The sequence below is a fragment of the Sphaerodactylus townsendi genome, linkage group LG01, assembly GCF_021028975.2.
Source record: "Sphaerodactylus townsendi isolate TG3544 linkage group LG01, MPM_Stown_v2.3, whole genome shotgun sequence".
Lineage (NCBI taxonomy): Eukaryota > Metazoa > Chordata > Lepidosauria > Squamata > Sphaerodactylidae > Sphaerodactylus > Sphaerodactylus townsendi.
The window spans coordinates 47,334,924-47,361,190 of NC_059425.1; the positions used below are offsets into that span (position 1 = coordinate 47,334,924).

General features: G+C 40.9%; 1 protein-coding gene across 1 annotated transcript; it reads left to right on the forward strand.

Moving 5' to 3' along the window:
* The first annotated feature begins 28 nt into the window (after window positions 1-28).
* LOC125425041 (heme-binding protein 1-like) lies at window positions 29-25,597 on the forward strand. Its single transcript, XM_048482521.1, has 6 exons — window positions 29-119; window positions 10,717-10,880; window positions 12,020-12,105; window positions 23,651-23,792; window positions 23,942-24,125; window positions 24,431-25,597. The coding sequence occupies exons 2-6, from the start codon at window positions 10,733-10,735 to the stop codon at window positions 24,603-24,605; spliced, it is 735 nt and encodes a 244-aa protein (XP_048338478.1). The 5' UTR covers window positions 29-119; window positions 10,717-10,732; the 3' UTR covers window positions 24,606-25,597.
* Window positions 25,598-26,267: the final 670 nt, after the last annotated feature.

Here is a 26,267-nt window from a genome sequence, read left to right on the forward strand (position 1 = left end):
GGCGGATGACGTCACCAATGCAAGCTCCGCCCCCGTGCGTGTGACGCGGATTTATTCCTCGGCTCCTTTCCCCCTCCCTCGTCGATAGGAACCATTCCGGGTCGCGTGAAGCAAACCAGGTAACACTTCCCCCCTGCATCCCGCTACCCAATGCGAATAGAGGAGGGGGATTGCGACCCCTCCTCTCTTTATCGCGGCGCTAGAACTGTGCGCGCGCTGGCTCTTCCCCTCGAGCCGCTGAGTGGAGGGATTGGCGGTTGGGGGCGGGGCGGGGCTTCGGCGCTGGCTGAGGTCAGCTTTCCCTCCCGGGTGGCCCGCTTCAGTCCCGCTCGCCTCACTCGGGAGGTGAAGCCCCTCAACCGGTCCAAAGGAAGCGCGGCTGCCGCTCGCTCAGGGTCACCTTGAGCCGTCGGGCATGGCTGCTTTCCCTGGCACCGCTGCCCCCTTCGTAAACATGCAAATACTGGCTGCGGGTGTTGCCCTCCTGCTGTCACTCTCCCCGCCCCGGCCGCCTTTCCTCCTCCCGCCACATCCCCAGTCGCCCCTCCATGAGTGACTCAACCCATTTAGGCCTCCAGTGACTGCCTGAGACTATAATCCTACCGTGCCGATGATCGAATCGCCCAGAATGGCCGCCGGCGGATTGTTGGCCATGCTATAGAAACAACAACCTTGAGAACGAGTTTCTTGTGCCGAAATTTTTCCTAAGACGCGGTCCACTTTATTAGCTAAATACAGGGGTTAATGTGTCCGGTTAGTACCTGCAAGACCTCTGATTCAGGCTCCCACTGCTATAGAAGCTGCCTGTATTTTGGGGGCATTCATTCTCCTACCCTCCTCTGTTTTAACATTGTTGGCAAGAGGATAAAATGGAAGAGGGAAGAATGATGTAAGTCACTTTGGCTCCGCAATGGGAAGAAACAGAATAAATAAATCTTGTCAAGTTGATGTGTTGCTTTTGGTGGTGCCAAACGCCTCCTTTGCTTTGGCTGCAGGAGACTGGCATGGCTTTGCCTGTGGAATGTATTGCTGCCCAAACAGTATATTAAAACAAAGGTAGCTGATTGTTTACAACGTCGTTCTGTTAGGTACTGTCCCCCAAAGGCCAAATTACTGGTTTTCTGGGTGGCCACTGAGGTTCTGTATCTTGCCTTCTTCCAATTGCCTGTCTTCCACCTCTAGTTTCCAGCTGTGATTGCCTCATTTTTTTCCCTTAATCTGGCAGGAGGAAATTAAACAGTTCTGCTTTCCCCATCACTTCAATTCCTTTAGTAGAATTGGGTGATTCTACAGGGCCTTTGTTAATTATAAGTGAAGAATTGAACAATGTTTGTGGACACTGAGATGCTGTTAGTAATTATGCTTACTGGATGATAAAACTAAATTGCAAAAGCATGTTGGGATACCTTTTGGTTGCTTAGACTGTGGAGTGAATTTTAATCCTTAAGTATTTTTTTGCCCACTGTAGCCATTTTTTGAAAAAAAAATTGTATTGTTTGTTACTGTGAGCGTGTTGGAGGGCTATAAGTATTTGAAAACAAAGTGATGAATGTGGCATGTGTTGAATTTCTGCCTATTGTGTAGCTGTTAATGTCTGCCTGATACCTGCTTTCCTTGTGACTCCACTTCATCTCGTCATGTTCCCCTTAGTCTCCTCTGACACATCACCACCTAGTCTGGAGAGAGACACTTAACTGCTACTGGGGGACACTTGCTTTCTATTCTTGGAAGTCTATGCTTGTACCTCCACCTATTTGCTTCCTGCCAGTCCTTAAGACCACTCCTTATCTTCTGCAACACCACAGCTAAAAACAGACTTCTATCTTCATGAAGTCCACTCACCTCAGGAGAATTCTGCTCTTTTCTAAAAAATGTGCCATTGTTGTTCTGGCCTCAGGGAATCCTTATCTCCTGCATGATAACCCCCCCCCCTTTCCAGTTCTCAGTTTTCTTCCCTTCATCATGTCACTACAAGCCATCTTGCCTGAGGAACAAATGGGTATGTAAATGCTATCAAGTCATATACATATACATAACCCTGCCTGTACTGAAGGAAGCATGACCTAACCAGTCTGGATGACTTTGCCCCTCATGTTAAGTTCATGTTAAGTTCCCCTCATGTTAAGTTCAAGGTGTCCTTTTAAGGTAAATGACAAGCAGAGGTAGTTTGCCATTGCCTTCCTTTGAAGACCCTTCCTTGGTAAACTTCCACCCAAGCACTGACCCAGATAAGTTTATGTGATCTGACAAGATCAGGCTATACTGCATGCCACCTCCCCTTCAAGGAACACAGGACTATAAGTCTATCTTTTGCAGCAAATTTTATCCTAACAACAACACTGTGAGATGGGTTAGGCTGAGAGTTAGTGACCAGCCCATGGTCACCCAGTGAATTCATAGCAGCATGAAAATATTAATCCAAGTCCCCCTAGTGCAACTTCGGCTTGCCACACTGACTTAAAGAGATTGGTGGAGGTGGCTTTCATGGGATGAGAACTGTCAAAAAATCTTGCCATTTGAACTTTGGGAAATAAATGTACTAGAAAAAAAGCAATCTAGCTTCACTAGACCAGTTGCATAAAGAATTAATTGAAGGATGTGAGATGGTAAACTAGGATTAATTCTTCGTTTTTGGAAGGAGTTCATTCTTAGAATCAAACTTAGCAGGTCAGATTCTCCCAAACAATATCCATAAATACCTTCCCACCTACCTGCCCTTTATGGTGTGAAATCAGCAGGGGCGTAACAAGGCAAACTGGAGCCCTGGGCAAAACCTGAGTTGGATGCCCTCCCCCGCACATGGGCGGCCACCCCACCACAACCAAAAAAATTTTTTTTTGCACCAGGACATTGGTGCCTGCAGGGGGTGCATTTTTAGACATATCGGCACCAAAATTTCAGCATATCATCAGGAGACTGTCCTGATGCTATCCCCAAGTTTGGTGCAGTTTGGTTCAGGGGGGGCAAAGTTATGGGCCCTAAAAAGGGTAGCCCCCATTTCCTTAGCTCCCATTGGAAAGAATCGCTTGGATCACTCACATGCCCCCACGTGACTCAAAATTCCGATGCCTTGGGCAATGGCCCAAACTGCCAGATGGATGTTATGCCAATGGAAATCAGGGCCTTCAGAGCACAAAGGGTGAACAGTTGTGCTATCCAGAACTGATAGAAGCTGAGCAGTTCAATATTTAATGGCTCAGAGATAGCCCTGAAAGTGGCAAGCCTATGAGTCTAGAATAGACAAACTGAGGCTAATTTTAACAAAAGAGTAGTAGTAATAATATGATTTTAAGAAAGTTGCCAAAGCATGGGAATTCAGGTCATAATTCCCCTGACCCCAGCTCAGTAGAAGACAGGAAGCAGAAAGTAGTTTAGCAAGCCTTTTGTACAGAGAGGCTCTTTTTATTTGTTTTATTTGTTTTTTTTTCGATTTCTATCCCATCCTTTTCTGACCCAGGTCAGGCTTAGGGTGGCTACCCAAAAAATTTCAACTGTTTTAAAAATCATATAGTACAGATATGAATTATGCTGAAAAACCCCATTTTCTGTTAAAACTTCAAGTAACACCTTTAAAACTTTGTTCAACAACAGGCAATCAATAGAGAAAGGAGAGAAGGGGAAAGGAAAAGGAACAAGTAATGGCTACTTAGGACAAGGGAAGAAATAAGGGAATAAGAAGTAGGTAAAGGATGGAACAGAACATAAGAACAAGCCAGCTGGATCAGACCAAAGTCCATCTAGTCCAGCTCTCTGCTACTCGCAGTGGCCCACCAGGTGCCTTTGGGAGCTCACATGTAGGATGTGAGGGGGAATAGACCTACGACATTAAAATGCAGTTCCCTTATGCCCCAGTGAAACATGTTTTGAAACCACTCAAACATATTTTACTTGTCTTCTTTAGAAAGGCCCATGTTGTTACACACAAAGCTCTTTGGAGTATTTGTTGATCTTCGTGTGGAACCGTGTTCCAGTGCTCTAGGAATGGCCAAGTAGCCGAAGGGGAAACAGTCCCCAGCTCAGGCAATAAAGCGCTTGTGAGGTTCAAAGGATTTTATTGAAGGCAGGTAAGAAACAGTAGAAAGACAAAAGCACGCCAGAACAGTTTATAATATGGATAACACAATCCCCACTCCCACATGGGAACAACAGAGTTAGTAGTGTCCAGCCCGGAGGCTCTTTCCAGCCGCAAACCTCAAGGACAGAACTGAACATAAGAACATAAGAACAAGCCAGCTGGATCAGACCAAAGTCCATCTAGTCCAGCTCTCTGCTACTCGCAGTGGCCCACCAGGTGCCTTTGGGAGCTCACATGCAGGATGTGAACGCAACGGCCTTCTGCGGCTGTTGCTCCCGATCACCTGGTCTGTTAAGGCATTTGCAATCTCAGATCAAGGAGGATCAAGATTGGTAGCCATAAATCGACTTCTCCTCCATAAATCTGTCCAAGCCCCTTTTAAAGCTATCCAGGTTAGTGGCCATCACCACCTCCTGTGGCAGCATATTCCAAACACCAATCACACGTTGCGTGAAGAAGTGTTTCCTTTTATTAGTGTAAAGGATTCAATGGTGTTGATGTTCAGAACAGCCGCCTGGCCTTGACTGAATTCCATAACCCGGGCGATGGGCCAGCATCTGCGGCGGAGACTCTGGTGGAGGCCTTATCTCTTCGGGAGAGATGAGAACTCCGTTCCCATGAGAAACCGGGGAAATGGGATGGACAGAGTTATAACCTGTGCTTCTGGCGGGAGACTTTATTCCTGCCACGTCGTGTACGTGAGCTTTCTAGGATGTCTGAATAAACAGTCTTTTACACCAAAAAGCCTTTTATTTCTGCTTCTATGGAATTCCTTACAATTAGTCCTAATTCTTCCCCCCAGCATTTTCAATGAATGCCCCCTGGTTCTAGTATTGTGAGAAAGAGAGAAAAATTTCTCTCTGTCAACATTTTCTACCCCATGCATAATTTTGTAGACTTTTCTACCCACTCCTACTTCCAGGTCATTTATGAATAGGTTAAAGAGCACTGGTCCCAAAACGGATCCTTGGGGGACACCACTCCCGACATCTCTCCATTGTGAGAACTTCCCATTTACACCCACTCTTTGTTTCCTGTTTCTCAACCAGTTTTTAATCCATAGGAGGACTTCCCCTCTTATTCCTTCATTGCTGAGTTTTCTCAACAGTCTCTGGTGAGGAACTTTGTCAAAAGCCTTTTGGAAATCCAAGTAGACAATGTCCACCGGTTCACCCCTGTCCACATGCCTGTTTACACCCTCAAAGAACTCTAGTAAGTTTGTAAGACAGGATTTGCCTCTGCAAAAGCCATGCTGACTCTTTCTCAGCAGGTCTTGCTTTTCTACATCTTTTATAATTTTATCTTTAATGATAGATTCTACTAATTTACCAGGAACAGATGTCAAACTGACTGGCCTGTAATTTCCCGGGTCCCCCCTAGATCCTTTCTTAAAGATTGGTGTGACATTGGCCATCTTCCAGTCTTCAGGGATGGAGCCTGATTTCAGGGATAAGTTGCATATTAAAGTGAGAAGATCAGCAATTTCATGCTTGAGCTCTTTAAGAACTCTTGGGTGAATGCAATCTGGGCCAGGGGATTTGGTAACATTTAGTTTATCAATGGCTGCCAGAACTTCTTCCTTGTCTACCACTATCTTTGCTAGTTCCTCGGATTCGCCTCCTAAGAAGCTTGGTTCAGGTGCAGGAATGTTCCTCACCTCCTCTTGGGTGAAGACAGATGCAAAGAATTCATTCAGCTTCTAGGTAGTTGGGTAGTTGGGGTTCTCATGATTTGTAGTTGGGGTTCTCATGATTTGTACTGGATTTGGGTATTAAAAAATACTGATTTGATGGTGTAATAGTAAACTATTTGTAAAAGAGTGTGACCTAATGAGATGGCAATATATGTAGTTATATGCATTATGGAACCATACAATGCTGACAAGTATTAAGTAATAATGTAAACCCACTCCCAATAGTACAGATGTTGATGGTTTATAAATTTCCAGAAAGTCACTATGTTATATCCAGACTTCATGTTCTGTCCTTCCACTTGCACTGGTGGGAGAGAGGAGGGGTAATTTCCAGTAATTCTGTGGACAGACCTCCACATATTAAGCCCCTCATTGTTTTTGTGGGTCTCTTAACATCTGGGGAGTTGAACCAGGAATAGGAAGGTGGGAAAGTTCCAGTTGCAAGCAGAGCTCCATTCACAGTTAGAATCAACCCACTGTAGATACTGTAGTGAAATCTGCATGTATGTCGTGTGTGTGTAAGTATTCACACTCATACACAAACTCTCTACTACATAGTTTTAGATTAAGGACTATTACTGCTTTTGTATGTTACGGACATAGCAAGTTATGTCTCATGAACTCATATTATGCTTTATTATGTGTGAAGCAGATAGACATCTTTTTCTGCGAGAATATACCACTCTACATAGTAGGTTCATGAGAAAAGTATACATCTGTCTTACATATTTTTAGCTGTATTGCAGGTTCACATTACTCCCTCTTTCCTTCTCAGGGTTCTAAGGTCCAGGTTGGGAAATTCCTGGAGATGGATCTTTGGGAAGGACAGAGCAGAGTATAATGCCATATACATTAATAGGATTAATTAATTAGAGATTAATAGCGAATGTTGACGCTCATGGTTTGAATTTCATGGGTTAAATATTTAAATGAAGGGTTTCTTAAGAAGTCAAATATGTAATAGCATTAGTGTAAGGCCAAAAAATGTGAATTTGAAAAAATCATAACATTCCATGAACAGTTAGTAAAGCAAGGATCAATAGACACACCAAAGTTTAAGTATAAATAGAATTCAGCACGGGGATTTGACATTGCAATGGAAGATTGAGAGTTTGTATAATTGCTAGGATCAGTGTTTACCATATGCCTGAACTTAGAAAGAACTTATGGAAAATTATACATCAGTTGTATTTAACTTCAAAAGCAATTGCTAAAATATATAATTCTTCCTCTGGTTTATGTTGGTTTTGCAGTGCAAAATCATCTGATTTCATGCACATGTGGTGGTTTTGCTCAAGAGCAATTTTGTTGAATGCTGATTTGAAAAAAGTGGTAGAAATTATTCCCAAATGCATGTTACTAAACTACGTTTTAGAAATTTCAAAGAAATCAGAATTTAGAAATTTCGAAGAAATTACAATCTACTATTGAATTTAACATTTAACAATTGCCCAGTATTGGAAGTAAAAAAAAATGCTTGAAGTCAGCAAGTGGTTCAATAAAATAAGAGGTTTTCCTTATGATGAAACTTACATCTTTTTAAAGAAATAAGAGGCTTGATGAGTTGCACTCTGGGTGGTTAAAAATATTTAATTGGATTCAGTTTAAATTTGTAGAGTTAAGATAATACATTGTACTTTGTAATTGCGTTTAATTTTTTGAGTATATGTATATTTGAATGCTAAAAATTAAAATAAAAAGTTATTTAAAAAGCTGTTAGCCTTGCTTCTGAACAAAGATGTTCATCTATTTTCTTTCTGAAAGGTCTTAAAGGAGGTCATTAATTTATAGAGTTTTGGAGGTCATTAGTATATAGGGCTACCGTAAGGCAGAAGTTACTTGAGGATACTTAACGCATACACAGTGTATTTGACAGAGGGCAGGTTTAACACTTAAACAAATAATGGCAGGGAAGCCAAGAACATTGCCTATGTAGATTTCCTTGAGACTAAGACCAAATAAATTTAGTGGGACAGTGCAAAGTTAGCTTGCATGGGATTGGTGTGAAAGAAAGGTATAGATGAAAAAAACCATAAATGTTACAAAGGTACTACAAACCATATAGATACACACGTACAATAAATATAGAGGTATGTAAGTATTATTACATAAATATGTTTAGTTGTCAGTTGAGTCTACTTAGAAGTAATTCCCACTGAAATCAGAAGCACAGTCTCAAGTAAACAAGGTTAGGAAGAAGTTTAGGATTTAAAATATCAGAGCCCCGCTGGATCAGACCAGTGGTCCATCTAATCCAGTATCCTGTGTCACACAGTGACCAACAAATTCCTGTGGAGGTCCAGCAGAAGGGCACAGAGGCCAAGACCTCTCCTGATGATGCCACCTGGCATGGGATGTAGAAGTTTACTGCATCTGAATGTGGTGGTTTCCCTTAGTCACCGTAGCTAGAAGCCACTGATAGACCTAACCTCACAAATCTGTAATACCCCTTTAAACCTGTTTATGCCTGTGGGCATCACTACATCCTATGGCAGTGGTGGCGAACCTATGGCACGTGTGCCAAAGGTGGCACTCAGAGCCCTCTCTGTGGGCACACGTGCTGTTGCCCCAGTTTGGGCAATCAACAGTGACATAGCGCCAAGAGGGTGAGGGGTGCGCAATGCACTGGGCATGGGCCCCTGTGGGGATGTGGCAAGGGCATTCTGGGGGTGTGGCAGCGGAGTTTGGGGGCGTTCCAGGGCAGGACAGGGGCATGGCAGGGGCGGGGGGCGCACGCATGCCCCAGGTGCAGTTTCCCCTTGCTCCGCCCCGGCACTCGTCTCTAAAATGTTCACCATCACTTTCCTATGGCAGTGAATTCCAAGTTTTAATCTCTCATTAAATAGAGAAGTATTTCCTTTTTCTGTCCTAAATCTACACTCCAGCAACTTTACTGGATGCCCTCAAGTTCTAGCATTTTGAGAGAGGGAAAACAGTTCTCCGTGTCCAATCTGTGTGTAATTTTATAAACTTTTAGCATGCCCCCCGTTAGTTGTCTCTTTTCCAAACTGACAAATCCCAGACTCTTCAGCCCTTCCTCGTGGGAAAGGGGCTGCAACTGTAACCTCCTTCTGTGGGTTCTGTGGGGCAGAACCTGGAATGAGTTGCAAAGAACCAAATTTAAACAACAAAATGGTTTACTTTTCTTTACAATTAACACTTTTAAAACATCAACATTTAACGTTACAATTCAAGGTCCTGTTCAGGTTGCATTTCAAGTCCTTCTATTTACAGTCTACTGATATTGCCAAGTCCAAATCTTCTTTGCAAGTTGGCTGGCTCCTGAAGACTCCAAGGGCTTGATGAACAGGTTGCAACATGATGAAGGTCTCCAGGAGAACTCTCACCCATTACAACCACAAAAGAAAACCCTTAACAAGGTGTTAAGGGCTTATAGAAATCAAGGTCCGAGTCTGGTAGCCTTGCTTCTTCTGCAAAAGAGCTCTTTCAGCCTCTCTCCTGCTCCGAGTCTCCACCCCCTTACTGGGTCAACCCATTCTGGGCCAACCCATTCTGGGCATGGGGGTTACACAACCTTTCCCTCATCTTGGTCTAAATTTTTTGCAGTTCTATGATGACATTTTTGAGCTATGGTTGCCAGAACTGCACACATTGTTTCAATGGAGGACACATCATACTATACAGGGGTATTATAATATTGATCATTTTGTTTTCAGTACCTTTACTAATAACTGCAAGCACAGAATTTGTATTTTTCATTGCTGCAGCACGCTGGATGGACACTTTCATTAAGTTATCCACTACCTCAAGGTCTGTTTCTCTCCCAGTCTCAGCAAGTTCTGACCATATTAGCACATACTTAAGTTGGGATTTTTCGTGCCAGTGTGCATCACCAAGCCACATTGTTCACTCACCCAATTTGTGAAGATCCTCCTGGAACTTTTCACAGTTGTCCTTGGTTTTTACCATCCTGAATAATTTTAATTAATTTGTATATCTGATCACTACTGAACTCACTTCCAGTTCAAGATCATTTATGATCAAATTAAATAACACTTCCCCAACTCTGATCTTTGTAGGACCCCACTGCTTACTTTCCTCCATTGTGAAAAATGTCCCTTTCTTCCTTCTCCTTGCTTCTTGTTTAATCATTTTTGAATCCATAAAAGGGTTCTTTTAACCCATATTGTTCATTTGTGACTGCTGAGGTTACTCAGGAGTCTTTGGTGAGGCACCTTTTGAAAGTATTCAATGTTTACTGGGTCTTTGTTATCTACATGTGTTAAAGGATTCCTAAACCATTGGTCTTAAGGATGGGACAGGATGATGCGTAAGGGCTTGTACAACATGGGGACATAGTGGGCAATAAACTTTTCTTGCTTTTCCTCAGCACAATAAAATTGATAAAATGAAATACACATTAGAACAGACCTTGTTTTTTTATTTACATATTTAAAAGACAGGCTGCATTTTGCCTACTCAGGACTTCGAGCTATTTGAACAAAATTGTTTTCACTGTGAACTGATGGATTCTTTACCTGAGAACAAAACAATACACACAGTGCAGTGCTATATAACGATATTCCAATTTGGGCCAACTCTGCTTAGGATTGCATTGTAACACATCAGAGGAAAACGTCTACTGATGCTGACCCCTGCTGATGCCCTCTTGGTGATGAATGGAGCAAAGAGCAAGCCCTCCCCAGAAAAGCCACACCCTGACTAAGCTGAGAATAGGTTTGCCAACTGCCCAGAAAAAGAAAATGTCTTGTCCCATTGGTGGAGGATTGATGGAATATTATTTACCTCCATGCCAATGTGATGTACCTCCCTGCCATTAACATCTTCAATTGCACATTTCTAAGTATTAAGCTTCTGTTAAAGGGACAACAGATTTTTTTTCCATGTCTGTTGGCAATCATACATGTAATGATGGGGGAGGAGCCATTAATATGCTCAAGATCTAGATTTTTTTTCTTTTCTACAGAGATTGCTGTGTTAAGATGGCACGTATTAGTCTTGAGGAACTGAATGAAATGGATGACGAAGACCTTGGTGAAGATCAGGAACCCATGGATGGGGACCAACAGAACAGACTGTTTTCTCACTGGGAGGTAATAGCTAGCACTCACCAAGTGACACTGCCCCAAGGTAAGAAATCTGTGTCCCACCCATAAGGAATTGTGTTTCAAAGATGGAAGTCTCAAAGTAGCATTTATACAAGAGACTTTCTTTTTGCTATAGTTCCTCACATCCTCTTGAGGCCGCTTTCAAGTACAGATATGTTTAATTTTAATTCCTCAACTTCTATGTGGCTATGTGCTAGAAAAAGGGTTATCAACAGGTCTGGAGAAAAGTGTTGCCCCTTTAATAGAGGATTAATGTGTACAAATGGGCAGCAGAAGGCTTTCAGGGCATATGAGACTAATGAACTGTAGAACATCTCTTGATAAATAATAACAACTCATTAAGCCTCTGCTAGTGAGACAGGACATTTTTTTCCAGGTTTGTGGGAACCTTAGCTAGAAAATATGCTCAAGGTTTCCGTGGTTACTGCAACCCCAGCATACAAATGCTAAACTACTTGATTAGGATCAAATTATCTTGCACTAGCATTCAACTAACATAGTCAGGATTATATGTTTAGATTGATTGCACGTATGGATTAAATGTGCATTGAATATAGGGTTTGGAGTTAGATGTCTTGTAATCTTTAGCTATTACCACTAACAACTTGAAAGAAACCCTTTCTTTTCTCTCTGTTAAACTAAGGCTGCTGATTACAGGATCATGAGCAATAGTAAAATAACTTTTAAAACTTTGCACAGACAGTGATGGAAGACAAATAAAAAAAACTTGTTTAATCTTGTTCTGGTTTTTTCCCCAGGAGTTAAAGACTTCTAAAAAACATATGTTTCCACCCATCAGGACTTGTTATTGTTGTTGTTGTTATGGAACTCGCCAGTACTAAGAATGTGCTCTTCCAAGTCCCTGATCCCCATGTACCAGGGATCTCCAGAGAAAAAGAGATTTCTTGGAAATTGGCACCACCTTATATATGAGCATTGGCACTTACATAGTTACAAGGGAAAAAGTTCTGCCATGCTGGCCCCATCTCACTGTTTCAGGAGACACTGATTCTAGCTTAAATATTTAATGTTTTTCTGTTCCTTTTGGCCTTTGTTGTTAAACAGACTTGTGAAAAAATGTGGGTCTTTCCAAATGATTTTTGTATATTTTTGGTGGCATTGTTCAGATTTAATGGTTTTTCCAATTTACTGTTTTTCTAGAGATGACAGGACCAATAGTACAAATGACGCAACATAATCAGACACGAGAGCCTGTGCCCTATGCTACATTGTCCCAGCATGAGAAGGTGAGCAACTTGCATACATGCACGCTTCTTTTTTTTTTTTTTTAAAATATTTTTATTGATATTTCGGAATTATTACAGATTTATATTGTATACTTTATATACATCCTCCATATCATTTTCCCCCTTTCTCCCTCCCTCTTTTCTCTTCTCTTCTTCTTCTTAGGACAAGAGCAGCAGGTCCATTCTTTTTTTTCTGCTAATCTTCTTGTCCATTTTTTCTTCTGTAATTCCACTGGGGTTTGTCAGTCTTTGAATTCCATCCAAATCTCCTTTTCATATCCTTTTGTTTTTCTTTTGCCATATTTGGATTTCTTTTGACATTGTGTCGGTAAAAATTTCTAATTGTATTTGTTCTACTCCCATACATATTCCAACCATTTCTTGCATTGTCTCAGATTTTTTTGTCCCTTCCACCCCAATGCTATTAATGTATGGACTGGCTTCTAATCATGAATTTGAAAAAGTTTTTTTCTTTGTTCTATTATAGTATAACCAATTATACCCATAAATAGTAAATCTATATTTATCTTTATTTTTTACCTTTACATACTTTCATATGTATTTTATCACATTTTCCCCAATATATTTTTTTTTTTACTTCTCTATACATCTCTAGCCACATGTAAGTATATATTGCACTTTTTTTTTTTTCTCCACAATGCCAACATTTCGACTGAGCCCACTTCTTATCATATATGCCAACTGTTTCGGGTGTTCTATACCATTTTAATATTAATTTCTTCTCTAGTTCTGCATATTTATCTATTTTTATTTTTATTCATATTATCTATAACTTTTTTTAATACAGTCTATGTCTTTTCACTCCATCTTGTTGCTATTTTTCCATTATGTATCCTTACTATGAATTCTTGATCTTCTATCATGTTTCTTTTGTATATAACTCCTAATATTTGTTCCTTTCTTTTCCCTCATATATATTTTTATACAACTTTTCATTATACACTCTTCTCCTCCCTCCCGGAGGCTTTTATCTTTTCCCAGATTCCTCCTAATAGTAAACCAGTTTTCTTTACCTCCTTTCTAAGTAAAATTTGAAACGGTATTAATTCTCCTCTTTCATTGTAACAGTTGTAAGTACCTTTGTATATTCCTTTGTCTGTGTAGATCTTTTATTGTTTGTGCTCCTTCCTGTCCAACCATGCTCACAAAGGGAGTGGTGTCGTAAAGACCTTAGTAGCCCCCCTGGCATCCATTTTCCCTTCCATTTCTCCTAGATTTCCATTAACACCTTTCTAGGGCCTTTTAATTTTTGTCTTTCTATTTTTTGAACAACTCTGAATAGACTCCCTAAAGCTAATTTGTTCAAGTTTATTTCATTTTCTCGAATCTCATCCATCTGTCTCTTTTATCTATTTTAAATTCTCCTATCAAACTTTTTTATTTGAAATGCCCTCAGAATATTCCTGTAAATTTCCTTTGGGGAGCCCCCCAGCCCATTAGTTTTTAGACATATAGACTATTATTTTATTCATCACTCTTTGGTTTCTTTTGATTAAATGCCCATAGTTTAATTTCTCCTTCTTATCCCATTCTTCAAATTGTATTTTTTCTAATCTCCAACGCAAAAGTAATGCAATAGATAGGAAGGAAAGTTTCTAAGTACTATACACATTTTTTTAATGCTACTATTCTTTGTAGCTGATAGATTCTTCCCTACACCCTTTAATTGTTCATGAGTTTTTCCATATTGCTTCTGAATTATATTTAAAACATCTTTTCCTCTTCTGTTTGTTAATGTTATGTCTGTACACAATCTTCTTCTTCATCAGTTTTTTTCCTCCTAGTAGTTTTTTTTCTATATTTATTCCCTCAGGATTTTGTGATTTCTCCATATTAACCACCACAAAACCAGAATGCTTTTTGAAAGTCTTTCTATTGTTATTTTTAATTTTTAGTAAAGTTTCTACAGGGTTAGTTGTTATTAGGTAATAAATCATCTTGCAAATAAGTTTAATCTTTTATTTCTTTCTTTTTATTGATTTTATAGCCTTTGATCCTACTCATTATTTCTAATTCTATCCGCTTAGTATTCTTATTGTTACTAATAAATAATACTGATGGAGAAAGCGTGGACATCCTTGTTTCACCCCTCTTTTCTATCCTTCTAATTTCTTCCTAACTCATCCATTATTTATCATAATCTTTATGCTTTATTGTTTTTTCTATATAATTCTTTAATATCATTATTAATCCCTCTCCCAACTCCGCCTGTTCCATTATTTGGAATAAATATGCGTATTAACTGTGTCAAATGTTTTATAGACATTCCACCTTATCATGGCATATTTTTTTATCCTACTATAAAATCTCCATCACATTTTCAATACATTTCTATGGGATAGCTAATATCTCTTATCCTTCTACTTAATCCCATTTCGATCTTGACCAATTTATTTTTGCATTATTGCCTTTATTCTGTCTCTGACAATATTTTAGTAAATATTTTATAATCCTGGTTTTAATAAACTTATAGGTCTGTGAAGATTCAACCTGTTCTGATTAAGTGCCACTGGTTTTAATATAGTGACTATTTCCCTTTCTGTTTCTCTCCATGTTTCTGGTATTTTCTGTCCCTTTTAATATCTTTATTACATAACCTTTTGTAATTCAGGTATTAATATTTCTGCCATTTCTTTTTGTAATACTCTTCTGCTGTAAATCCATCTTAAAACCAGAGACTTTGTTGGTCTTTAATTTTTTATTACTAAGCCTATTTCCTCTTCTTGTGCTATATCTTTCTCCATACTCCTTTGTTTCTCTCCTCCTGTGTTAGATCTTTTTATGTATTTCCTCTATCCTTTCTGTGTCTATTCTTTTAAATAATTTTTGATAAAATTGTGCAAACCTTTGTCTAATTCTTTATGTTTCCTGTTATTCTTTCTTTGTTTTCACCTTCTATTATTGATTTTAACTCTTTTGTTTTTTCTTTCTTTTTTCTTTTAAATAATTGGCTAGTTGTTTCATTGACTTTATATTGGTTCTTTTTGAAATTGATTTTTGACCCATGTGTCTTTTTTTTTTTTCCATAACTCCCACTCGATCCAATTCCTCCAGTTGTTTATTATTTAGTAGTTTTAATTCATTATAGTCAAGTTATATTATTTTTGTTCTGTAGTTTGTCTCTGCAGTCTTTGGATTTTTTTCCACTCAATTGATGTCTTTCCTTATTTAATGCCTTTTTTTCTGTCTTTTTTTTTGTATTTCTATACAATACCTCTCTCATTACTGCCTTCGAGGCATCCCACAAACATCCTCACAATAGAGACGGTGTTTCTATTTTCTAAAAAATATTTTTTCATTCCTTCCCCAGAAAATCTTCTTATTTTTTTCTATTCTTTCATTATAATATTGTCATATCTCCATCTATACTGTTTGTCCTCTTTTTGCCAGTCTGGAGTGTAGCTACCAATCGAGCATGGTCTGACACTCCACTCTTTGTGTGTGTCTGAATCTCTACACATTGTATAGACTCCCCTTTGCTCTTGTCAGAATATAGTCTTATGTATGTAAATTTTTATAAGTCTCATAGAATAGAAAAGTTGGTTGTTGTGGATTTTCCCCGCCTCCCTCATACATATTAGTTATATTCCATTGTTTAAAGCCCTTTTATAAGTTCCTCAACCATATTACAGTCTCCCCACTATTAATGTTTCTCCTTTATATTCCCTTTGTAACTCTGTTAAATTGTTTCTGTAGGAAACTCTCTTTTGCTTTTTTTTGTTAGGTGCATATAAGTTCATTAGTGTTATTTTGTATCTCATTACAGGAAACCTTCTGTAACAAAAATCCATCTCCCCATTTTGATCCTTCAATATTTTTTGCACTTTGTATAGTTTTATATTATTTTTCACTAAAATAGTAACACCATTCTTCCTTTTCCTCTGCCCCTTGATTCACATAAGGTTCTCCAGCCCGTAGCTTCTATTAAAAGGAGCAATATCTCTCTTCTTTTTTATGTGTTTCTTTGGATGCAAACCAAATCCCAGTTTTCTTTCTTAACTAGTTTGGCTAGTTTAAATTCCTTTTAAAATTGGAATCTTGAATCTGCTAATATTTACAGATACAAGTTTTAAATCTCCTGCCATAAGTAATACCTCTTTGTCTACTATTTTTTCGCCTGCTGTTGTTTCTTATATCTTATTCTTTTTTTTCCCCTCATTTTTTCCCCTTCCTCTTCCTCTAGATACAGCCCTGAGGAGAGATTCCTCCCTCCTTACACATCTTGATTTTTCGCCTCTCCCCATGCAATCTCCTCCCCCAGCATATATATTCTTAGTCAATTCTCTGTTAATGGTAATCAATCAGTTTAAAAAATTTTTTATAACATTCCAATAAAAAGATACTTCTAAATACATACATATCAACTAAATTGCATCTTTTACAACCTTATTTTTTCCCTTTGTGAAGAGAGTTTTCTGTCTAAGTATTCCAAATTTCCATTTTGATACTTTACTGAAGCCAGTGTTAAAGCTAGATAATACTATTCAAAACAAATGTCTGGGGAACCTTTCCCAGATTGTTAAAGTAAACAATGTTAGAGCAGATTACTGTTTTTTAATATCTTCCAAAAAACTACATACAAGAGTGCTATTTTAGTTAGTGATTGTCATTCAGTTAGATTATATTAGTACTTAGAGTGAAATCTTCTATAGCCATTTAAAAGAATTTTTTGAAGAAGTCTTGGCTTATGTTATCTCTTTCTTTGGCGCTTTGAACGTCTGGTATCTTAGAAGTCAAAGCATCCTGGTCCTGCATGTCATCTTCTTCTGAATCACTGTTCGTCTGAGGTTCTGTAGCTTCCAAGGAGAGACCCATTTCTTTATCCAGAAGTTGTTGTGCTCTCTCTTGGGTTCTTGCTATATTTCTTGATTGTTTTCAAAATGTAGGATCGCTTTATTGGTAATATCCATGAAAATCTTCTTCTATTTGCTTTAAATAGAGCTCATTGCATATGGCATTAGTGTTTTCTTTGATTTGCGGCAGCGCTTCTGGCGAGAGATCTGGTCTCACAAAATTTTCTTTCCTTTATACATCAAAGGCTGAGCATTTCTCAGCTTCTTGGTATAGTGTTTCTTGATCTCTTCTGTGGCACATTTTACAGGTCAATGTCTGGAATTCTGTTTCCGAGAAAATCCTCTTGTGGGCTCTATCTATCGCATTCCGCGTCATGGAATGTTTTATAGAATTGAGCCACTGTATTAATTGGTTTTTTTATATCTGTTTCGTCTCCATTCTCGACTCCAACTAAACGAAGGTTTATGCTGCCTTTGTCTATCTGGAGAGAGAGGCTATTTTGATTTCAAGAAGTCAATATCGCCAGTGTTTTTTCTTTATTTGTTTCTCGCTTTTAATCACTTTCTCCTCAAGAGTGTTGGAAAGTTTCTTGACATGTCTTGTATGTCTTTATCAATTGCAATCAGGTTGATCTGTGTTGTCTTTTAGTAAAGTCATCAAAGCGAAGCCTTTTATCTGATTTGTTAGCTCTGGACAAACCTGTTTTAGTTACATAAGTTTTCAAGCTGCCATGTTTTGTTTTCACTTTTATCTTTTTTTTAGTATTTTAATTGACTCCACCGGCTTGTTTTTCAGTCCTCTTCAAAGCTGTCCGGTGTTCTCTCTTTTGAGTTCTCTGTTTCAAGTTGATTATTAGTCTTTATCTTCTCTTTTATGCCATTAAATCTTTGTTGTTTGCCGGGAGGGTGTCGAAAAGCGTCTAATCCTTGTCGGACATGCGCAGAAAAGCCTACATGCACGCTTCTCATTCTTGAGTGAGGTGGTATACTGTATACTGTTCCTAAAGAAGAGTAGACATAATAAAGGCATCTGATAGGCTCCTGCTCCTCATCTTTTCTAGTCCATGACTCCTCCACTACTCCTGCCATTAAACATCTGCTGACTCATCTTGTGACTTCTGTCTCATTCTGTGCCTGGGAAGGCTATGAAGAAGGAGTATAATGGTTGACAGTAGAAAGAGTAGGAAAGAGGGAGGGTGCATGGAAGACAAAGAGAAGAAGGGAACTTGAAAAGGATAAGGAAAGAGCACCATGCAGGAAACAAGTGGGTGATGGTCAGCATGCAGGAAGCAAGTGTGTACCAGAAACTCATCAGTGGGTGCAATAGGTGCCACATTAGAGGTTGTGGTGTGATGTAATCAAGAAACAAACCTAGGTGGGCATTTGCAGATAGAGGCTCACTTGGCTGTCAGACTGCATTCTACTGGACAAAGTAAACCTACATTCTGGGACATAGTTCAGGAGAAGCAAGATTCAGGCCAGTCATTAGAAATGGGACAGATTTAGCCCTCAGTCCAACATTGCACCCTTGCACTTCTTACATAGGTGGCTTTCATTTCCTTTTACATGGAAAACAAAGCATTATACTTTGGGACAATACAGTGGGGACAAATTCTATATTGCAGTTGGGACACTGGGAGGTTTGTCACATTACTTCTTCTGCCAAGCTTCCCTACAGTGTACACTGCTTCTTTCTGGCATATTCACCACTGCCAGCACTGGCGTAATGTCCATTGGGCAAGGTGGGCAGCTGCCCAGGGCATCACCTTGTGGGGGGCATCAAAATGCTGGGTTCGTTTTTGGGTATTTTTAGTGGTTTTCAATTTTTGGCCTGCAGGGGGTGCAGTTTTTAGGCTAGCGGCACCAAAATTTCAGCGTATCATCAGAAGACTGTCCTTATGCTACTCCCCAAGTTTGGTGAGGTTTGGTTCAAGGAATCCAAAGTTATGGACTACCAAAAGGGGTGCCCCTATCCCCCATTGTTTCCAATGGGAGCTAATAGGAGATGGGGGCTACAGTTTTGGGGGTCCATAACTTTGGCCCCCCTGAACCAAACTGCACCAAACTTGGGGGGAATCATTAGGGCAGTCTCCTGGTGAGACCCTGAAAGCTTTGAGACTGTGCCTTCAAAAATGTGCCCCCCCCAGCCTGCAACCTCCATAGACAGCAATGCAGAAAACTCAATGCAGAACAAAGATTCTTGGGCAAATTTCGGGATGTTCTTGCAGGGAGGGCATTCTTGGACGTATCAGCACCAAACTTTCAGGGTATCATCTGGAGACTGTCATGATGGCAACCCCAAGGTTTGGTGCAGTTTGGTTCAGGGGGTCCAAAGTTATGGACCCTCAAAAGGGTAGCCCCATCTTAGCAAAGAATGTGGGGTGGGGTACCCCCTTTGAGGGTTTATAACTTTGGACCCCCAAAACCAAACTGCACCAAAATTTGGGGGAACCATAAGGACAGTTTCCAAATGATATCCTGAAATTTTGGTGCCGACTACATATTACCGAAAAATGCACCCCCTGCAGGAACATCCCAGAAATTTGCCCAAGAATCTTTGTTCTGCATTGAGTTTTCTGTATTGCTGTCCATGGGGGTTGCAGGCTGGGAAGGGGGGGGGATTTCTGAAGGCACAGTCTGAAAATTTTCAGGGTCTCATCAGGAGACTGCCCTGATGATACCCCCCAGGTTTGGTGCAGTTTGATCCAGGGGGGCCAAAGTTATGGACCCTCAAAACTGTAGCCCCCATCTCCTATTAGCTCCCATTGGAAACAATGGGGGATGGGGCACCCCCTTTGGGAGTCCATAACTTTGGAATCCTTGAACCAGACCGCACCAAACCTGGGGAGTAGCATAAGGACAGTCTCCTGATGATATGCTGAAATTTTGGGGCTGATATGTCTAAAAACCTCACCCCCTGCAGGCACCAATGTCCTGGTGCAAAAAAAAAAATTGGTCGTGGTGGAGTGGCTGCCCAATGGGGGGGGGGCATCCAACTCAGGTTTTGCCCAGGGCTACAGTTTGCCCAGGGCTGCCTTGTTACGCCCCTGACTGCCAGTCATAATTTTGTTAGCACGATGGTATATATCATATCATGAGACTAGTCACTGTGACTGTTTGGTTCAGTTGAAACTCTGCTGCTGCATGCTTGTTAGACAGATGGAAAAACATGCAGGGACTTTGGGTCTCTTTAGGAAAGTAGTCTAGGCCGGATCAAATCACACTTGTCATTCTAATTCTCTTCTACAGGTTTTTAATGACATGAATGAAAAACTTTCACTTAAGTAGGCACCTGCTGCAAGGTCTGCCATGATGCAGTAACGGAACCAAGCATACCTGAATTTGGTACCAGTAACAGACATACTAAAGCAAAATAAAGCTTTACTGAAGATAGTTAAGACATTAAAAAGAAGGCATACAGTTCAATTACAGTAGAACGCACTTGAATAATAGTAAAGCTAACTAGCTATCTTTCTTACTGGAATCTTAGCACAGTGCTCACAGTTCTTAAGGCAAATAGTCTCCAGAGAATAACACAAATATCTCCCTGACAGCAAGGAGGGGTAAGAGGAACAAGGTAAAAAGGATGAGGAATTCTTGTATGTGTGTTTTAAGTGCTCTCAAGTCATGTCTGACTCATGGTAACCCTATGCATCAATGTCCTTCAAAATGTTCTCTTATTAACATTTTTTGCACATAGAAAACTGTCACATCCCAGGGAAAGCTTAGGATAGAAGCCTTTCCCTTGATTTTAGTTTTCTATGCACACAGATTATTTTTATGTGCAAGAAGAGCATTTAGTCATGGAATTCCACTTCTGCCATCTGAAATGGTATAGCCTATGAACAGGTTTACCATGTCATCTGCTGTTTGGGAAAACTAAGTCTCACTGACTTAATCCTATAATTGGTAGAATCCTGGCAATTTACAGAATGTATTGTTAATTATGTCCTGTAAATGGTAATTGTTCGCTTGGGTGTACACTGAATGGATTTTTTCATGGAAACATGGCTAGAATCCCACCCTTAATATATAATTCTTACTTGCCTGAAAGAAGTTCTACCAATTTCAGTGGGATTAGCTCCAAGCCTACATTAATAATATTGCAGCTGAAAACAATCAAAAACTATCTGCCCAGGATGGAAAATTGTAATTAAGAGGTTCCCTGCTCCAACAACTAGAAATGGAACATAATTTTGCAAACTATCATGCATATATAATTAAAATATCAACATGCCAAGCTACTCTAGGTAGCAAACAGGCAACCCCCCGTTTCCCCCCTGCAAATGGCCCTTTCCCAATGCTGCTGTGCAACAAGGAATCAGGCTATTGGGCTTATCTTGCACATTTTTTCACACAATGTAGAGCTGTACCCCTAATTGCAAAATAATTATGTTCTGTGCATAATTTTATGATCAGTTCTTCTTAGAATGGAAGTGTCTAACTATAGTCTTTACTGCATAGTTAGGCGCTGCTTTTCTTTTCTTATTTTTTGCAATTAGTCAATAGCATTTTGATTTTTGGTCATGATAAAACTGCTGAGGAAAGAAACTAATTAACAGTGCAAACCTAAAAAGAGCTACACCCTTGGGGAGGGGCTGTGACTCAGTGATAGAGCATCTGCTTTGCATGCAAAAGGTCCCACCTTCAGTCCCCACCATCTCCAGTTAACAAGATTCAGGAGTAGTAAATACGAAAAATTTCTTCCTGAGAACCTGGAAAGTTGCTGCCGGTCGAAGAAGAAGGAGGAGGAGGGGGAGGAGGAGGGGGAGGAGGAGGAGGAGAGTTGGATTTATATCCCCCTTTTCTCTCCTATAGGAGACTCAAAGGGGCTTACAAACTCCTTCCCTTCCCTCCTCACAACAAACACCCTGTGAGATGGGTGGGGCTGAGGGAGATCAGAAGAACTGTGACTAGCCCGAGGTCACCCAGCTGGCATGTGTTGGAGTGTACAGGCTGAATTCCCCAGATATCTGAATTCCCCAGATAAGCCTCCACATCTTAGGTGGCAGAGCAGGGAATCAAACCCAGTTCCTCCAGATTAGAATGCACCTGCTCTTAACCACTACGCCACTGCTGCTCCTTGACTTTGATAGACCAATGGTCTAACTCAGCATAAGGCAGCTTCATGTGTTCAGTCAGTGGGCTTAGAAGGGCATGACTCTCTTTGAGTTGCACTACAACGTACTAAAGCTGATGTTAACATTTTCCAAGCTACTAGGCTTGCCAACACCAAATTGGGAAGTTCCTGGAGATTTGGGGGTAGACCCTTGAAAAAGTGGACTTTGGAGAGAGCAGGTAACTCAGCAGGGATGTTAAGCCACATGGAGTCTCCCTTCCAAAGCTGCCATTTTCTCAAAGAAAATGAATATCTGTAGTCTTGAGATTAGTTGGCCCACATGGAGATTGGCAACCCTATTAGGCATTATTATAACATGAAAATTGTATTTTCTGATTTCCAGTTTAAGGCATGGAAGTGGGGAGTAGTGAGCACTCCCACCACCCACCTTCCCTTTTGCCAGCTCAATTGTGGGCACCACAGTGACTGCTGTACCTCCCCACATGATTCTCTGGATGCTGGCTTGGCAGGGGGGCAGGGAGGACTCTCATCTCCTCATGCCTGACTCCCTCCCCTCCAGCCAGGTTAGGGGGTAGCCAGGTCTGCCATGCCTCCCCACCCAACTCCCTGGTTGCTGTTTGTTTAGGGGAGGGTGGTGGCAGCGAGGAATTCCCAACTTGCCAACTGAGTTGACGGGGCAGCAAGGATTCCCATGCCCTCTCCCACAACTCCGTCATAGATGTATTTTTCAAGGTTTCAGATTTTCTTGCAGACCTGGGGGTCTCCTAAGTTTGCAGAATGTGGCCCTGATCCATGAATTTAAATATATGCAGAAAGGGACTACACATTACTATAAGATATACGGACAAGTGGGAGTCCATGAGACTCATGGGCAGGGGGCAGGATCCTATCTGTGCCCCCCATTGTGGCTTCAGGCAACACCACCAACCTTAAGCTTCTCTCTTGTCCTGGCTGACTTAGCAGAGGGTGCTGGGAGATGCTATGGGGTCAGAGCTCCTCCCAGGCACCGTTGCTTTTGGGCCCAGAAAGGATCCCTGTGGCAATCAACATCGTCATTTAAAAGGAATGTGCAGACAACACTATTTTTAAATGGGTGGGTTTTCGTTCCCCATATATTTTTGTAACTTTTCAGATTTTGCTGCAACGTGGAAAGTACCCCAAGTTTGCAGAAAAATAGTGTCATTGTGGTCCTGATCTGTGGATTTAGGTGTCTGCAGATGAGGGGATTGCACATTGCTACTAGATATATAGATGAGGATGATCTTTATAAAAAGCATCATGTTACCTTTGTTGAGGTAGGTTCTTGTAATGTATAAGCGAATGTATTAATTGGTTCAAAGAACTGATCGTTTTAAGTTCTGATAGTCTTTCATGAAGCAGAAAGATGCCAGCTCTTTCACTTCCCTTCCCCCACCTATTGTCAAATACTACTTTGGACTTGACTGGGATGCACATGACTAAAGCCATCAGGACTTGTATTTGCTTTGTCACATAGTGAGGCTGGTATTTGTCATTGAAATGTGACACCTTGTGCATACAGAAAGGATCTGAAATTCTTTCCCTTTCCTTTGATGCCAGGTTTTCTGAATACATAATATCCAGCTTGTGTCCTTTGAGGGCTGTTACTAACTCTTCTTCCTTCTTGTTTCAGTGTGAGGAGATGGCATATGAAGAAAGGCTGTACCCACCTAAAAAATGGGCATGCATCACTAAAGGGGAGCCCAAGTACGAACAGAGTATCTCCATGGGGTTCATGAAAATCATGCGGTATATCTGCAAGGAGAACTCCTTAAGTACGTGAAAGCAAGTGTGAACACAGGGGTGATGGGACTCTGCAAAGACACAGTTCCCTGCAGCAGTTGGATTAAATGGGTCTGAAGAAGCATGGGGTGGGCTTTCAAGGCCCCAATTTTTTCACTGTTGTGTTTCTCTACGTGTTTAGGCCGCCACTTGGGGATGACGGTGCCTGTGGTTGCGCAGATCCATCTTAATAAGGAAGGCACTGAACTGCTGCAAGAAGTCATTACTGGTTATTGTCTCCCCGAGGAATTTCAGCTGAACCCCCCTCTGCCAGTGGACCCTGAAATCCAAATCATGGAAAGAGCACCACTTCAAGTTATTACAAGGTGGGTCCTGCTCCTTACAGATTAGTGCTGCTTCTAAGCAGAGGAGAGAAGGATTAATGCTTTCTCATCCTGGCTGGGAGAAAAGAAATGCATGGCAGGGAAGATGGTGATAAAAATACCATTAAAAATGATCTGAAGTCCTATAATGAAGAAGGGAAACATAGTACTGGAAGCTGATTCAATGTAAGCCAATCTTTACCAAGATAAAAAGCTGTGCATTGATGAGTGGGTGGCAGAGAAGCAAATTTTTCTTTCTGTCGTTTGCTCTTTTTGTACAATTGTTTTGTTGTTGATCTTGTATAAAGGGTGTTTTATGGGAACACTACAGAAGAAACAATCCTACAGGAGATCCGTCTTCTCTGGGAACTGCTGGGCTCCACTGATAATGTGCTCCACGAAACCTACATGGTGGCTTCATACGAGAATCCTGGTGTTCCTAACCGTCGCAATGAGATCTGGTTTATCCGGCGAGCTAACTGAAGGCTCTCATGAATTCCTGACAAAATTGTAATCCACCCTGTGACAGGTACTGGTTTAGATGGCAGTTCTAGCTGAAGGAGAACAATGCACATCCTGAATTAGTGGTCATCCTATAGAATAGATGAACCGCTTCTTTTCCCCTGGGTGCTGCAACAAGTTATGTTCCCTCCAAGGGGAAAATGTCCCTGAGAATTCCACCCCACTATTGCAGGGGGCAGTATGGAATATGCCATTATTAATGAAGATGGCTTTGGTCTGCTTGTGTGGGCCCCAAATATGTCCATGCCAGAGTTGAAAAGGAGTATTGGGAAGTGTAGCTCACATGACAAGTGTCTGGTATCTGGAAGTGAATGTGCAGAGCATGTCTGAACATGATTGCTTACAGCTGACATGATTACTGCAGCTGACAGATGGCAATGGTTGAGGAACTGGTGGCGACCTGAGTTGCTTTTAGAAGGAGAACAACTTCTGGTGCCATAGAGCATCCTTTTTAGCCATGTGTGAGAAAGGCTAAATTATGCTCTTAGTTAATTCTCCCATAGCAATGAAGAACCATTGCTGTAGTTTGGGATAGAAATAGCTTTAATCTGCCTTGGCTGGAGTAGTTTAAACAGATGTTCAGAAACCAGTGAGAAATACAGGCAAATGATTATGAGTTGACAGTGAACTGAGAAGTGAAAACCATGGAATCTCTTCTCCCATGGCTTACATGCTCTACATTCCCGAGAATATTCAAAGAGTTGTATGTCATCTACTGGCCACGTTCTGCCTGTCAGCCAGCTGGAGCGCGTGACCACCTCCAGGTTGGCCTAAGGTCTTGATATGAGCTGAGCAGGCCATGTAGCATTTATATTACGTTGTGTTGTGTTGTGCATTGCTTGGTTGGTTTCACATTCATAAATGCTGCTGTCCTCTTTCAAGAGAGGTTGTTAGTACAAAACAAATATGAAATAAAATCTAGCCCTGAAATAAAACATAGTCTTTTGAATCTATTTTATTGTCTAGTGTAATATCTATTTCCAGGGGCTAGGGGCAACTCTATATAGCTTCAGGACTGACTGTGAGTGACTGTTTCACTAGTGACTGTTTCACTAGTAGCAGAGGTGTTCCTCCCATTGGGCAAAGTGGGCAGTTGCCCAGGGTGCCACCTTGTGGGGGGCGCCAAAAATGCAGGTTCATTTGTGGGATTTTTTTTGTATTTTCAGTGTTTTTTCTGTTTTTGGCCTGCAGGGTGTGCAGTTGTTAGGCTAGAAGCACCAAAATTTCAGGGGTGTTTCTGGAGACTCTCCTGATGCTATCACCCAGGTTTGGTGAGGTTTGGTTCAGGGAGTCCAAAGTTATGAACTCCCAAAGGGGGTGCCCCATCCCCATTGTTTCCAATGGTAGCTAATAGGAGATGGGGGCTACAACTTTGAGGGTCCATAACTTTGGACCACCTGAACAGAACTTCACGAACCTGGGTGGTATCATTAAGAGAGTCTCCTAAAGATACCCTGAAAGTTTGGTGCTGCTAGCTTAACAATTGTACCCCTGACAGCAAGCACCCCCCAAATTTTCCCAGATTTTCCTTTTAACACCCCCCCCCCCGGGTTGGCATGGATTTAACCCCCCTTTGGCATGGATATAAAGGGAGCATCTGAGGTCCCCAGTTTAAACATTGAA